This window comes from Paroedura picta, chromosome 7 (genome assembly GCF_049243985.1).
Source record: "Paroedura picta isolate Pp20150507F chromosome 7, Ppicta_v3.0, whole genome shotgun sequence".
NCBI classification, from domain to species: Eukaryota; Metazoa; Chordata; class Lepidosauria; order Squamata; family Gekkonidae; genus Paroedura; species Paroedura picta.
This window is the reverse complement of record NC_135375.1, coordinates 50,429,572-50,446,383: the sequence shown is the minus strand read 5'-3', so window position 1 is coordinate 50,446,383 and position 16,812 is coordinate 50,429,572. Positions and strand designations below refer to the sequence as shown.

General features: G+C 42.5%; 1 protein-coding gene across 4 annotated transcripts in view; it reads right to left on the bottom strand.

Annotated features, from left to right (window-relative positions):
* Nucleotides 1-16,812, bottom strand: part of CAMK4 (calcium/calmodulin dependent protein kinase IV) — a 96,543-nt gene that overhangs the window by 6,631 nt on the left and 73,100 nt on the right. For all 4 annotated transcript variants that reach the window (XM_077347765.1, XM_077347768.1, XM_077347767.1 and 1 more), the window contains 5 exons: nucleotides 16,535-16,625; nucleotides 14,478-14,552; nucleotides 10,262-10,337; nucleotides 8,050-8,176; nucleotides 4,139-4,291 (listed from right to left, as the gene is read on the bottom strand). In XM_077347765.1, coding sequence (XP_077203880.1) covers nucleotides 4,139-4,291; nucleotides 8,050-8,176; nucleotides 10,262-10,337; nucleotides 14,478-14,552; nucleotides 16,535-16,625 — 522 coding nt within the window. The remainder of the gene's footprint in view (nucleotides 1-4,138; nucleotides 4,292-8,049; nucleotides 8,177-10,261; nucleotides 10,338-14,477; nucleotides 14,553-16,534; nucleotides 16,626-16,812) is intronic.

Here is a 16,812-nt window from a genome sequence, read left to right as displayed (position 1 = left end):
ATAGCATCATTATACAAAGCTAGGGGCAAAGTCTGCTTTAAAAGTGGGCGGTGCACTGGCATCAGGCCCCCTGCCAGCTCTTGCTGTGTGAGGCTGGAGAGAGGGCCGGGAGGGGAGCAGAGGATGTGGCAGCGCCCAGGCTCCACTGTCAGTGCTGGCAAATGGTGGTGGGGTATCCATGGGGGCCACTTGTACTATTGCTGCTTGTGGAGAGGTGCAGGTGGGCATGCTTGCCTCCACCAGGGGATCAGGAAGATCAGTTGGGCCTCTGTGGTGGGGGTGAGGAGGCGGAGCAGGCATGCAGACCCTCCATGGAGGAGACAGCTGGTGTTATAGCTGGCATGGGTCAGAAGGAAGTGGTGGACACTTGCACAAGCCCTGTGGATGAGGTGGCTAGACCTCATAGCCCCCGCCAGTGGTGAGGAGGTGTGCTGTTTGGTCATGTGAAGCCTCGTTGCTGACCTTATGCTGGCTCTGTATGGTCTAAGTGGGAGTAGGGGTGTGGGGAAGAGCCTTTGACTGGCCCTCAGGGGCCCCTCGACACTTCCCAACAGTGCACAAGGCCCTCTGAGTGGTCCTCAGGGAGGAGAGCCCTCCCCCTGAGGGCCAATTAGAGGGCTAACATGCCATCAGATAGTACAGTCATTATTTAATGGTAGGTTTGTGATGAAGTAACTTTTGTATACTGTGACAGTAAACAGGGTTGCCAGAGGGTGGCAACAAATGTACTGTATGTCACCCCCCCCCAACCAAATAATACGTGATATGCAAAGTTTACTATAAAAATATATATGATATCTCATTGTTTACATTAAAGGTAAAGGTAAAGGTATCCCCTGTGCAAGCACCAAGTCATGTCTAACCCTTGGGATGATGCCCTCTAGCGTTTTCATGGCAGACTCAATACTGGGTGGTTTGCCAGTGCCTTCCCCAGTCATTACCGTTTACCCCCCCAACAAGCTGGGTACTCATTTTACCAACCTTGGAAGGATGGAAGACTGAGTCAACCTTGAGCCAGCTGCTGGGATGGAACTCCCAGCCTCATGGGCAGAGCTTTCAGACTGCATGTCTGCTGCCTTACCACTCTGCACCACAAGAGGCTCATGTGGCAGGATAGGAGATTCCATAAGTCACTGCTCCAGATGTATGAGCTTTTGTGAGTAACTACTCACTTCAGTTATCTCACGAAAGTTGATACACCTCTACAAATATTGTTGGTCTATAAGGTACTACTGGACTCTTGCTGTTGTTTACATTAGACTGTGTCTTTTTCATGTTTTTAGCCCCAAAAATGTTGAGTTCAGGAACACCCAAATTAACTTTTACCTCACTACTAAAGGGGAGGATTTCCAACAACCTGGAGAAAAGATACCCTGCACTTTAACAAAGATATCATCATAATCATCATCATTATTATCCTTTTATTCTTATAACCAACCCTTCTCAGTAAACTCAGGATGGGTGACATCAGATAACATCACAATATGTTACAATATACATGATATTACTTAAAATTAAATAATTAGGTTTTAAAATCATTGTTAAAAACTGCCCACCTTATAGTTTTAAACAATTGAGAGTAAGTTGATGTTTAACTGGTGGCTGGGTGGGTTCTTAAGCAGGGAGGCCAGCATCTTTATAATATTATCTGGTAGAACAGCTCAATGTTTGCAGATGAGCCATGGCAGTAAAAGTGGAACTTACCTTCCACAAGGAATCCCTACCTTTAAAAAACACAAAAATGCAGTCTCTTAGAACTTGAGAGGGGGTAGGGGGGACGAGCCAAACTTGTCTGCATCCTGGCCTCCTAGTGCTGAGGACTGGATAAGTGGAGTACAGGGCAAGGAAGGCTGCCTATCTGGTTATTCTATCAATGCCTGGTGGCATTGTTCAACTGCTCAATTGCAATACACCAGACATTTATATGTCCAGTATTTTCTCACTTTCCTGCACAGAAAGCACTAATATGGGTGAAAAAAAGACAGCTGGCAACTCTGTTAGTAAATACAATGGCTTAGTACCCACCTAGATTTCTGTGTATGTCCTTTTTTTCAACTTTACAGCAATAATCCCGTGAAGTATGTTAAACTGCAAGAGTTACTAGCTGAAAGTCAACCAATTACCTTAATTGGGTAGCAATCTGGTCAGGTCTCTCTAATCCTAGACCAAAATTCTAAATTCTAATTAGGGTTAGGATTGTGTGATGCGGCCACCAAAGCGGCCGTTCCTGTCCGCCGCAGCCAGCGCCGCGCTGCAGGGGAGGAGCTTTGGTAGCCAAATCGCACAACCCTAGGGTTGCCAGCTCTGCATTGGAAAATACCTGGAGATGTTGGGGGTGGAGCCTGAGAAGGGAAGGGTTTGAAAGGGGAGGGACTTCAATGGGGTAGAATGACACAGAGTCCACCTCCTAAAGAGGCCAATTTCTCCAGGGGAACTGATCTCGGCTCCCTGGAAACTGGTTGTAACAGCCGAAAATCTCCAGCTACCACTTGGAGGTTGACAAACCTAATTCTAACCAGTAAATCATACGAGCTGTTCTGAAAGTAGGGAAAAAGCCATCAAGAAGGGCAAGAGAGTTAAATGGTTGTTTTTATTACAATCTAATAGTTTAACCTGTTTTTTCTCTGATCCCAACAACAAAAAAACATAAACATACAGGAATTTGACGAAATCAAGTAATAGCGGGATTAGATCAGATACATTATCAAAAGTCAGGACATGGAAAAACCTTTCTGAAAAAGGATAATCTCATAGTAATAAGGATCTGGGAACTCAGATCTACCTATAGCAACCAAAGTCTTAGCATTAGTCAAGCAGTTAAGATTAAATACCATAATATAGTCTGCTGTAACTAGCTTTACCAATATTGAAAATGGGAGGAGGGAGTCCCCACTGACCACCAAATGCTGGGGATCCTGAGGGCCATTCCGCACTCGTCCAAAATAGCACAATGGTTACAAATTGAAATCGCTACAGTTTTGCCATTATGCACAACATCGTTGACAATCTGCAACACTCCTGAAACTGATCCACAAAAAGCGCTTGATTGTAGCGCTTTCAGGGAAATCCCAAAAAGTGGATTCACCCTCCGGAAAGCACTACACTCTTGCAACCAATCAGCAACACTAGCGGGAAAGTTCTGTGCGTTACCATTGTTGCGGTTTCTGCAAAGTCCCTCCCCCTAGCTCTCTCCTCTGATCTTCCGGTGAAGCGATCAACATTTTTTTTCTCCGAGCGAGCGGAGATCAACGCACCGGCGAGCCTTATTTTACCCAGCGAGGCTTCCCTGGCTGCAGAGCTGTTTTAAGTCATCAAGCACGAAACAACACATAGCCCCGTTTGCTGGTTTATTTTCCCTTTATTTTTTACTGTATTTTCAGCCAAAAATTGCGCCCGTGCCGGGGGGGGGGGTATTTTTTTCACTTGGGGGGAGCGTGGCAACGATGAAAAGGCAGCTCAACCACCACCTGCTACCTAGATGGGTTTCTCCGTTGCAACGAATCAACGCAGATTCGTTGCAACGTGTTTTTTTTTAACTTCCTTAAAGGGAAAGGGGCTTTTTGGGGATCATGATAATGGCCGCCCATTGGCTGCTTGACGACCAAGGGCGGGACGAGCTCAGCAATATCGCTTCCTGGCTAGCGATTTTTGCCGAGACCAGAAACCTGTGGGAAACGATAGAAACGCAACTGGATTCCACTACAAAGCCAGGTATGCATAACAATGAATTCCACTATTTAAAATGGCGTTTTTTCATCCCACAACCAATTTGCCACATAGATCCTGGTGTGGAATGGCCCTGGGAGTTGCATGAACGAAAGCCATAGGGAACAGGTTCTCTAATATGGGGAGGGGGGAGGGGTTGAGCAAGACTGAAAAAAAAAGTAAGAGACCAAGTGAGGTGGTTTGCCATTGCCTTCCTCTATGTAACAGTCCTTCCTTGACGGTACTGGCCTGAAGGAGCTGCATTATCTGAACCAGAGGATGGACAAAGTAGGGATCACCTTTTTGCTTTAGGAAAGAAAGACTGATTTCAGTTCACAGGAAGGTCCAATTCCTGCACAGCCACAGGGAGAAGTGGTGGGGCTGATGTTTTGTGTGTGTCTTTTTGCAGTTTTATGAATTTTCAGAAATGTACCTTAAGTTTACGCCGAGCATTGAATTCTTGCAATTTCTTTTGGGCTGTATCCATATGAGCAAAGTTAGCTGCCTTTCCTGTGACCCAGGGGTGCTGTAAAGCTTGAAATGTACTGAGACGCTTCTTGGGATCCAGCACAATTAACTTCTTAACCTGCACAGCAACAAAATACAATAATAAAAATAACCTGCATAATAATATAAAAAATCTAGTGATTTCTTTCCTCAACATTTTTCATAGTCTCCAAGCTAAGAATATGTGTGTGCAGCAATGAGCTTTCTATGCAGTGGCACACCATGGTTGGGCCCCACAGTAGCAGTGGAATCTGTTGACTGCTGTGGATTTCCCCCTTGTTCTTTCCCCACCAATCTTAATGGCCTTGGGAAACTGACGCAAAAGTTAGGAAGTGTGAGTTTCCCCCCTTTTGCCTCTTCTATGCAGCCCCCCTCCCCCATGGATGTTTGTCAACATGTATCAATTAGTCTACATGGCAGCATTTGGGTGTCAACAGATGGCTGACATTCAGCGCTGGCAACTCCAGACAGTTGCTTGAGAGAAATGTTGGAACTGAACCAAAACTCTGCCCCTCCCCCGGGTATTCAGTCTATCCTCCCCCCACCCTCCAAAGGTAACAGTGGCAAACATCTCTTCGATACTATGAATGAGATCCCTCCTCCAGTTGCTGGATCTGTGCATGCAGCTTCTTTGAGTTCATCACTCTTGTTGGCTTACAGTCACAATGTGCCAGCATTTTGCTGGATAAGAACAGCTATTTGATTAACATCACACATGAACACACATGAAGCTGCCACTGGACTATCAAGACTAGTATTTTCTAGTTTTTTCACTCGGGCAGCTGACTGGCAGCAGCTTTCCAGGGTCTCCGGAGGAGGTCTTTCACATCACCTACTATCTAGTTCCTTTAAATGGAGATACTGGGATTGAACCTGGGACCTTCTACACGTATAGCATGATGCTCTATCACTTAGCTATAGCACCACCACCACCGTAGGTTCTATATTAGCGTTGGTTACTGAAATGGAAGAAGAAAGAATTCTTCAGGTGCTCTCAGATTTTATCATAATAAACTTATCAAGTCAAGAAATAAGTAGTCAGTGCCTCTTTCTGTCCAAAAGTTTAATGCCACTGAAATCCATAAGATTTAATATGGACCCAAGCAGAGACAAAAAAGACATTTTGTTCTATCTTGAAAATACTTATATTACGAGTATAACTAATACATTTTGAATGTCTAAGCAGTGTTCATGCAATTATACTAAAGTTATACTTAATATAATGTCATTAGTGCAGCATCTCACAAAGCTTTATTTATAATCTTCATGGAACTGAGCATTTGTAACTCTATCTTTAATTCAGTAATTGAATTCTGCAAATAATATTTGCAAGAACTGTAGATGTGCACGTTCATCTTAGCAGATTCTTATCTCTTGACTCCGATAAGAATGAGGCAATGAAACTAATGCTTTACCCTTGATTGCATACAAATGGATCACAATGAATGCCAATGATTTTACCTTCTGCTGCCGAAAACAGAATACAGAAAGCTCTTATATAAAAGCTTGTACTAAAGCAACATCTTGGGACTTGTTCATCTGAGATCTTGGAAGAAAAGTTCTCCAGCCTTAAAAAAAAGTCTTGGACTCCCTAATCTCAACATATGCAGCTTTTATGTTCTTTTAAACACTAACACACTATTGTGAAAGCAACAAAAATCTAGACAGTGTACAAGAAAGGCTGATTAAATCTATGCTTCCCAAAAGCATGTGGTTTTGTTCTGAAAATTAGTCATGCATAGCATTACACACGAAGCTGCCTTACAGGGAGTCAGGCCATTGGTCTGTCTAGGATAGCACTGGTCTACTTGGACTAACAGCAGCTCTCCAGGGTCTCAGGTAGAGATCTTCCACATCACCTAATACTCAATACTTTTAAATGTAGATAAAGGGACTGCAGCTGGGACCTTCTGGACACATAGCAGAGACTCTGGGGTCCAAGCCATAGTCACAGCCCCTCAAGGCTACAGTACCTACTGAATCAACTCCATCATTTTTATTTGATACAAGACATGTTTTTATGCTGAGATGGACTTATGCTAGGATGTGGAGGTACAGATCATTGGCTCACAGGCATCCAAAGTAGTTATCTAGTTTAGCTTATGAAAACTTGTCATAACTGTCTAAAAATTGTTATGCTGATGCCCAGTTGTTTGATTAGATACCTAATTCACACAATTCTCCAATCTCAAAAAGAAAGCTGAAGGACTGTGGCTAGAAAGGTACATATCTGAACAGAGATCATATTGGACCAAAGGTTCATCTGAGTATAATCCATATTTACAGTGTGCATTTGGTTGTTGTTGTTGTTGTTGTTGTTATTATTATTATTTGTGGAACATCTACTGGCACTACCCTTCCAACAGAAGTCTACGGACATGACGTCCATAGTTACGCCCCAAGGGACGGCGCCAGTAGATGTGTAGCGGCACCAGAGCACTGAGGTGTGCTCAGTGGTCTGGCGTTACTGCTGCCAGTCTTATGAAGCTGCCCCCGCTCTCCGGAGGGCAGGAGCAGCCTTGGGAGACTGGCAGGGGCGGGGCCAGCACAGCAACACACAGTGCTGTGTGTTGATGGGCTGGGGCCACCTCCTCTATGCCTCCGAGGCCACTCCCACCCTCCGGAGAGTGGGGGCAGCCTTGGGAGACTGGTGGGGCTGAGGCCAGCACAGTGATGTACAGCGCTGTGCATTGTTGGGCTGGGGCTCATTCCCTGCTATGCCTCCAAGGCTGCTCCTGCCCTCTGGAGAGCAGGGGCAGCCTCAAGAGACTGGTGGGGCGGGGCCAGCCCAGTGAGACACATCGCTGTGCATTACTGGGCTGGCCCCACCCCTGCCAGAAGGTGTGCCAGCAGGTAAGGAGGGGGATGGTGGGGAGGAGGGAGGGGGCAGGGAGCAAGGATTCTTGCCCCTGTGGATGTTCCACATATGGGGCAGGAATCCCTATCAGCTGATTTGTATTTATTAGATTTTTAGCCTGCCACTCTCTAGAGACTCATGGTGGGTTACAATATAAATGAAACATTTATTTATTTATTTTATTTATAGACCACGACTGTCAGTCTGGCTGTCTTGTGGCACTTTACAAAATATAGATCAATAAGAATAACAAAATATAAAACATATAAAACCCCTTTACAATTGATGGTGGCATGATTGATGTCCTAACTCCCTTGTGGACCCGGCTGCTCCCAGTCGTTGTTTTTTTCATAGATGACCCTAGGCGATGTTAGCCCGGGGGAGCCCAGATCACAGAACGCAGGGAGGGATCCATAGATTAGTAACCCCGGTCTCTACCCTGGCCTCAACCAAACACTTTGCAGAAGAGCTCTATCTTGTTGGCCCTGCGGAACCCAGAGAGCTCTTCCAGGAGCTCATTCCACCAGCTTGGGGCCAGGGCCAGGCACATTTCCTGGGGGCCCGGGACGACCAGCAAGTTCATAGCCGCACAGCAAAGAGCCCTGCAGAGGGGATAAGGAGATAAGCAATCCACCAGATAGGTAGGTCCAGGCTGTGTATAGCCTTAAAGTTCAAAATCAGAGCCTTGAACTTGATCCGGAAGCTATCCTGCAAGCACTGCTGCTACTGCAGCACTGGCTGGATATGGGTCCTCCAAGATGATCTAGAGAGGACTCTTGCAGCTGCATTTTATATCAATTGCAGTTTTTCAGGTCAGGGACAAGGGTAGGTCCGCGTACAGTAAGTTACAGAAGTCTAATATGGAAGTGACCGTTGCACAGATCACATTAAAAAATATCATAAATGAATATGAAAAGATTCAAAACTTAAAGTGCATTGTGGATTCTTCTGAAATCAGAGGTAAAATTATCAGAACATACCAAATCCTTTGCATTTAGAGAGACATCATCCCACCAGGGGGAAACAAAATCGTATTCACAGTTCAGAATCCTCTTGAACATATACTGATCTCCTCTTTCATCATAGAAGGGTTCAAAGCCACAGAGACTAGAAGGAAAGAGATGTTTGTGAAACAGATTGGTATTGTAGCCATCAGCTTTAGCTGACATGACATAAACAGGATTTAACACCTGTGAAAGAAACACAGAATTATGCAGGTTCTAGATGATGTAAAATAGCAATTGTGAATATGAAAAAAACTGAACATTTTTAAAATTCTGTATCTTCCACAGCAAGATCGAAACTTCAGACTGACATTATTATAGTGCATCCTTACTCATATTGCAGACTTTCAAATCTCATATTTACTCACTCTTATAATAATATTAACAATTAATAATTAAATCTTTCCTGCCTCAGTCTCATACACTTCAAAAAACTGCTGCTAAATGGTGCTGCTAAAGTAGTGCAGCAGATTGCAGCAAAAAGGGGAACTCAGTAGAAATTGCTCTTTCACAAAGTCTTTCACAAATTGAGTTCAAAGTCACGTAGGTGAGGTCCACTTGCATAAAAGTAGGCATGCATACAGGAGGGAGAGAATGATTTTGCCTTGTTCTTGCTACAGACCTCTGTGTTGAAGGCAGATTGTTGTGAAGGACATTCAGACTTGGCTGTGACTGTTCAGAGAGCTACTGGGGAAAAGGAAGGCTGTAAACTAGTTTAGCTCTGAACACCAAGTACTCAACACAGAATAAGGTCAACAGAACAACAGATATTTACAATGGACCAAGATTCTACATTTAAATGTGATTCTTTAGAATATTTTGGAGAATTTAAAACTATCTAGAAATTGGGAGATCATGAAAGCATCTCATGTTGAGCTGTAGATGGAAGCAAAATAGCATTATTCTATTCTATGTGTTGTATGCCATCTACTGGTTGTTCATATATAAAAAGGATGCATGGATTCAAAACACAAATAACCCTATGGCAATTAAATCACCCAGAAAGATAATTCTAAACGCACTTGTATCTGGTTTTTGAATCAAATGATAGTCATGCAGGAAGGTTACTTTACAAGCACATGTACAATTTTGAACCAAGGGTCCAGTGGCTCTGGAATTTGAATAGTTTATAGGTTGTAACCTTAGCTTTTACCATTTTCTATAACTTGTGTATGTTATATTTTACAACAGTAAAGATTATTTACTAAAAAAAATTAAGTGGTAGAGTACAACACAAGATCTTCTGCCTTTACCTTCCAGGTTTTATTGTCCTGCATGGAATGACATTCTGGCTCTGGAAACAGGAAGAAGATCGGAAGGGCCTAATGTATTATTTGTGCTCTGGAAGCCATTGAAACATGGAGAAAGTAGAACAATACGCTGAAGTACTCCTATGCATACAAATACATTTTTCCCTGCAGCTTTAGAAAAATGCCCTAGAACTGGTAAAGCTTTTCATAGAAGACCTCTTCTTAGAGACCAGTCAGTATCTTAATAGTTTAGACATTGTTTAAAATGCCTAAATAATAATATTTATCCCATGCTGTGAAATTTTAGTATGACATGTAAACTGCAGATCTGCATCTTATATTTCATGGATTACTTTCTTCCATTGTATTTGATGGATACAATTCTGCTATCAGTTATGTATAAGAAGAATTGTCTACAATAAGATTTTGATTCAAATAATTATGTATAGGATTTCAACAAAGCATCTTCCTGTTTATTAATTGTAAGTTTTATTACCTATCATTTTATAAGAAGTTAAAAACACATTACTGACATTTTTGTTTCACGTATAAAGGAGCAATCAGTTTTCCAGGATATTCTAATATGACTAAAATTATTTTAAGCACTTCCAGAGCATTTATCTGTAAGAGCATCACTGTTGCTAGCAGACAGCAATAAGGGCAGTAGATATAAATGTGGGATGTGAAAATGGCAGACCAAATTCAAATCTCACCCCAGTCATAAACAGCAAGTTGTCATATTTATTACCAGTCTTTCAAGCATTAGCTAGCAGCCATGAATAAAATGCATATATGTAAATAATTCAACAATTTAGAGGCAATATTTATCTTAAATACATGATTTGATTCACCAATGCATTTTCCAACCTTCACACCATCATCAGTACCTAGAAAATGGAAGATCGAAGAACCACTTTTTGTAATACAGAGTAACTTACAGTATGTAGGTGATTATCCCCAAGGACCACATATCTACTTCTGGGCCATAGGCACATCCTCGTAGAATTTCTGGTGCTACAGATGAGAAAAACTATGTCACTAAAACGAAGCTATTGAAGAATCACATAACGGAGTACATAGAGTTGTACATAGTTTTTACTTAATTGGGGGGGATAGTACAGGAAAATAAAATTATTTCCTTTCTTCCCTTCCCCCCTCACTCTACCACTATCCTTCCCCCCCCCCCCCCAATCAGGAGAGCATGTAGAGGAGTGGCAAAAGCCCGTCCTGGCACCTATGCGGCTGGCCTATTCTGTATCTCCCAAGGGGGTGTGTGTGGAAGATGGAGGAAAGGCCACCCGGCTGCACAGCAGCCTGCATGGGCTTTGGGTGCTCCTCCAGCTGCTCTCCCAGATGGGAGGGGTGCTGAAGGCAGAGGAAAGGCTGCCTGTGTGAGGTTTGGGCAGTCCTCTGGCCACTCTCCCAGCTGGGAAGGGCACTAAAGGTAGAGAAAAGCTTGTCTGGCTAGACAGCAGCCTGCACAGGCTTTGAGAGCTCCTCCACGGGGCTCAGCAATGGGCCTTGCCATCCTCCTCCACCTCTGTTGCCCATCTTCTGTGGCTGCAGGAGAAATGGCAGCAGCTGGAGAGGCTCAGCGTTGAGCCCTACTCGCTGTGCTGCCTACACTGCCTGTCTCCCGCTGCTGGCTCTGCTCACCTGATTGCAGGGCCGGCCATGGAAGATGGGTGGTGCTGTCTGGTGAGGCCTGGCACTGAGCTCTGCTTGCTGGGCTGCCAATGCCACTCATCACCTCCCGTCTTCTGAGGCTGGCCCCGCAGTCCTGATGGCAGAACTGGGCATGGAAGCCAGGTGGCAGCCCAGCAAGTGGGGCTGAGCACCAGGCCTCGCCAGCTGCCATCTACTGGCACTCTCCTTGGAGCAAGACAATGGACTATTATCATTTCCTTACAGGGCATACACCAATAGATGTGTTTCCACAGCAAAAGTTCTGCTCTCCCTGAAGTTCCTGGCCACCACATCCTTCTAGGCCCAAGGAGCCACTATAGATGTTCTTGAGGTATTGCATTCCTTAGCTCACTGCTGCCTACATACCATTTTGGATGCCATTCTGGGCATGTCGAACCCTGGTATTCCTTGATGCTTCCTCTCTTCTTCCACAATGTGAATTGGCTGACCTACCAAGCATGCCTCTGTGCTTTGTGCCTGCAGCAACAATGACCTATCCCCTTGCTTTACCATCCTGTCCACCTGTGTCCATTTCTCTGTCTGCAGTCTTGCTAGGACGAAGCCTCCATACCTGTTGTGTTCATCAGGGCCTTCATTCCTTCCTCAACACCTCCCTGTTGTTCTCTCCCCTACAGGTCCCCAACAGACACCAACACATCAGATGGGCAGAAAGAGTCAACTATATTAAAGGAATCCAGGGACAATGAAGTAGTTTCCACCGGATTGCAACCCCTGTAACTGATAGCCTGTTTGGTCCTTTGCTGCTAGGGACACCTCTTCAATAAATATAGGGAGGGAATAATTAAGGATGCTGGATGTGTCTGTGCACCAACAAGGGGTTGTTTCTGCTGAAGCATGAGTGCTTGATGATGTTCCAGCTGTGCAGTTGGGGTGTTGCTTCTCTCCACTGATACTTGTGTATGAGCCAAAACAGACACAGGAGCATCTATGTTCTGTTATATACCTCCCTCCCTTTCGGCTCAGGGTGGTTAAATTGTAACTTTCATAAACCAATACAGTACAATCTTGATTCAAATATAGAAATATTTAACAGTGAAACATGTATCGAACAGTGTAATTTAACAATTAGTACTTAGTTTTTCTGCACTGTGGTTCTATTTTTCTGTTGGTGCAGTTGATGGGGGCTTCTGGTTAATGGTTGGTGGCTTGTTTCCTTGTCTTGACCAAAAGCCTGGTGAAAGAGCTCCTTTTTGAAGGCCCTGCGGAATTGTTGTAGCTCCGGCAGGGAACTGATGTCATCTGTGAGCTTTTTCCACCAGGTAAGGGCCAAGACTGTGAAAACCCTAGCTCTAGTTGTTGACAACTGGGTCCCTGGGGTCAGGGACCATCAGTTTGTTGGTATTGGTGGAGTGTAATGCTCTTCGGGGGGCATAGGTGAAGAGTATGTCAGATACTCATGGCCCAGACCATGTATGGCCTGGAAGGTAATTACGAGAACCTTAAGCCTGATCCAGTAGTCAACCTTTACAGAAAAAACTCAGCCACTATTTTATAACAACAACAACAACAACAGCAACCCTTCATACATTCTAGAAATCCTTCTGTTCATAAATGTAATAGCAGAACTACTGAAAGGTCATTGAGCTGAAATCTGTTTACACAGTTTTCTTCAGCTGTTTATTGTTCCATAAGAGTGAAATATATAAAGCTGCACCTAGCAATCTACACAGCTTCAAAATTTTGCTGTGTAAGTTCAGCAAAGAGAAAGAGAGACAGACGGAGACACAGACAGATAGATCATAGCAATTCATAGGATTTATTCTTAATAAAAATAATACTGATTTCCTAGTATTTTTTTTAACTCTCTTGTTTATTCAAGTAGAGAAGGTACATAACAAATGTATCCTGGAGGCCTGTTGTTGGGCCCCATTTGGGTGGACAATGTATTGTCAGTCCCGTTTTCCTTGCATTGCTTTCTCCAGCCTTTTCTGTTAGTCAATCTAGCTCAGTATTATCTATTATAAACACATATGCATACTTATACATAAACAAACATACAGTAATTTCCAAGTAAAGATCCATTTGAAATATCTTCTTCTTTAGGTGCATATGAACACAGACATTTTAAAAAGATTGATACAAAACTAGTCACAGATCAAGCATTCAAAACTTCATGACAATGATCCAGATAATAAAACTTTTTTTTTGAAAACTCTAAAATATTTAGGAATGAATTACATGTAGCAACCTGAGAGAGTGCATTTTCATCCGTGGTGATAAATAAGGCATCTGCTGTGAAATTCCTCTGTTTACTTCTATCACTCTTTTCCGCTAGCAGGAAAGGGCTTTGTTTTGTCTAGCATTCCCTCCTTCCTGCTTATGTTTTAATTTGTTGTCTAGTGTTTGAATATGTATTTTTAGTCCTGTGTTTTAATTGATTTTATGAAGCAATTTTACTGTTCTTATTTTAACTACTAAGGGTCAAGAACTCTGTGGATGGCCTCTCCCTCCCCCCAGGACCTGAAAAGGCTGCAGGTTGGAGTCCCACCACCCAGGAAGGGAACTCACTGGCAGGGGCAGTTTTCACACAGCAGGGATCTGCAGCCTCTGAGCCTTGGAGGGAAGTAGAAGGAGGAGGGGGTGGTCAGGGGTGAGGGACAGAAGATGACTGGCTGTCTGCTGGACAGACAGGTTGGAGGAGGAGGCACTCAGGGGCAGGCAGACTTTTCTTTAACTTTTAGCAGCAGATCCTTGGGTTAGACACTTTTTAAATAATACTTCTTTATTGTGATGTACAACTCAGTGCTTCAGGAAGTTTTAAACAATTTATTGCAAAAAACAAATAAGAAAAAATAGCCCCCAATATTTAAAAAAAGAATAGAAAGATCGCTTCTCATTTTCTAGCAGCTATCCAACTAGATTATAGTTGACGCATCTAAAATACAAATAATTGGCTGATTCTTAGAAGATTCCATTTCTCAAACTGAGAAATATCAGATACCTATATGATGATAATTTGGTGCACAAGAAATAAGAGGGTTAACAATATCAGAAGGAAGAATTGTTTGAAATGGGTCTTTATCTGGAAACTGTTGTGTTGGTGTTTATGTACAAGTAGACATACAAGTCTGATGTATCTGCAATATATTAAATATTGTTATTTTGTTATAAGGCAGGCTTTCTCATTTTGGTTTCTAGCAATGTCCCAGTTGTTGCTTTTGTGCTGCACTAAGCCGAAGACAGTAACTACATCAGAACATTATACAACACAGAGCCCATACACTGAGGCCAGAGGCTGCAACTTGTTATATATGAGTTGCCATTTTACTCTCCACCTCTATTTGTAAATCAAAAATTGTAAAACATTAATAATGCTATTCTAAGTGCAGTCTCACCCTTGTAAATGGAACTGAAGACAATGGGCTTCAAAGGCATAACATTGTGAGTAATTCAATACAAATAAAGAGACTCCTAACATACTATACATACTATACATAATGCACATACCACAGTACCCTGGAGTTCCACAGACTGTTTTCATTGTTACTTGATCTGCAACAATCTTGGAAAGCCCAAAATCAGCTGTAACACACAAGTCAGAAAGTTGTATTTATTTCATTAAGCCCCCCCCCTTCTTGTGACAGATGCCAGAAATGAAATATATTGGACCATTTTATATTTTGTAAAATTATATTGCTAATCAAAAACACTGTAAAGAATTTCTGGTGAATTAATCATTCTATTGTAAATATGTACACTATGTATTAATTCTATCTTAATGTTGTCGTTTCAAAGGCAAAAGAATGGAAAGCAGCTGGAAACCAAAAATCAAATATTACTGATAGTACTTTAGGAGGAACAGCATGATCATGGAAACAAGAGGACATTAAAAGTACTTCTTAGCATGAGGACATGTGCTGGCACACAAACAGAGTACTCTTGAGCACAACGAGACCATGTTTCACATATGTGAAGTAGGCAGTGTGGCTGATACAAAGAATTTGGAGCAGAGCAGCAGAACAGAGAACACAGAGAAAAAAAGATGGAAGGAGAGGGGGAAAAAGAGGAATGGAGAAGGAAATGGCAGAGAATAGCAAGGAAGAAAAATAGAGAACCCCACAGTACCCACATCTTTATTAAATGATAAATATGCCAGTGATGTTATCTGTTGCAGCAAAAGATGCATTAAAAGATATTATGGCACTTCCATAAACTAACAGACTTGAAGCATGAGTTTTGAAAGACTAGCTCCCACATCATTAGATGTGCTATATATTTGTGTGTCGGGATGAAACGAGAGACTAGTGGCAGGCTGTGACAGAATCGCTTCCTATTCTCTTCTCTAAAAGAAAAGCATTAAATGTTCACAATGGACTAGTCCTCATGGACTGGGATGTGGAATCCTCTGTCATTATTATCTCTTGCTGAGTGCAAACCATGCCTGCACAGTGCCAGTAATAACAGGGATATATCCATATTCTTAAGTGCCTAACCCTGCTGTTTTCTTACAAACATTAATAGGGACATGGATGCCTTTGGGATGAACTATAAATCAAAGCAATATTACTACACTGCATTTCAATGGTATTATGTCTTATTAGTTCACACTTGCTATGGAATGTTGGAGTAAAGAAATTAAGCTATATAGATGATTATTTTTATTTATAATTGTATGCTCAACTGCTAGTATAATATAATGTATGTATCAATTTACTTATCATTTCCAAAACAGACAACAGCATAGTTAAAAGACAATATACAGACCACAGGAGACCCAATCACAGTATGTGTGGATTAGAGAACTGCACAGTGATAGGGAGCAGTGTAGTCCAAATTCCAGAGAGTTCTCTTGTGCCCTGAGAAGCTTGTAAATGAGGGATTGCCCTATTCACAGTGATACTGTGTGTTACGTGTGCAATTTGGGTAACATGTGGAATGCTCTGTGTATAACAGGAATGAAATCAATGGATGAGTTAGTGAAGGTGATGACATCTGAAGTGTGAGGGGCTTGTAGGATAGCTTCTTGATCCAAAAGTCATATAAGAGCCCATTATGCACATGTTGGATAATGCACTTTAAATGTGCTTTTGCAGCTGGATTTTCCTTTGCGGAACAGGATAATCTACTTCTAAAGTGCATTATCCAATGCGTGCGGAATGGGCCCAGATGAGGCCCCTTCAAATTCAGATATGGCTTGAAATGGGATTCTCCCTCATCAATAGGCAGTCCTCTTTACCCATAAATGGTGGCCAAGACAGATGGGGATTGTAGTTTGCTCTCCTTCTCAGTTCAAGCCAAGAGTCATAAAAAATGTTTTAATCTCATCATCTCCACCAGGAAATATATTTCCATGTGTGCTCAACAAGAGAGGCACACTTGTGATAATAATTAGAAAAATATTACTGGATTTTTAAATCGTCAGACAGAAGAGCTAGGGACCACAAATGCTTTTCAAGCCAAGCAACTAAACATAGTACTGGGATTCATACATCACTTGTATGGGACTAATGAGGCAAGTGCAACCAGTATGCAAATTGAAGCTACTATAGGTAAGTATGGTTTACCTATTTTTAAAGGTGCATCCGGAGCTGGAGTTGCATATAGTAGATTTTCTGGTTTCAGATCACGGTGAACAATGCCATTGGCATGCAAGTACTGAAAGGAAGAAGCAAAATACATGCAAATTTTAAAATTATTGTCAATATTTCTGTCCAAGGAAACACAGCTAGGGGATGGAATCTTTTTCACCTGCCTTCCAGTGAGACAGCAACTGCCCAACCTTCTGCTCATCAGATCCTGACTCCTTCACAGAGCCATATTTTCCATCACAAGTCAGGTAAGT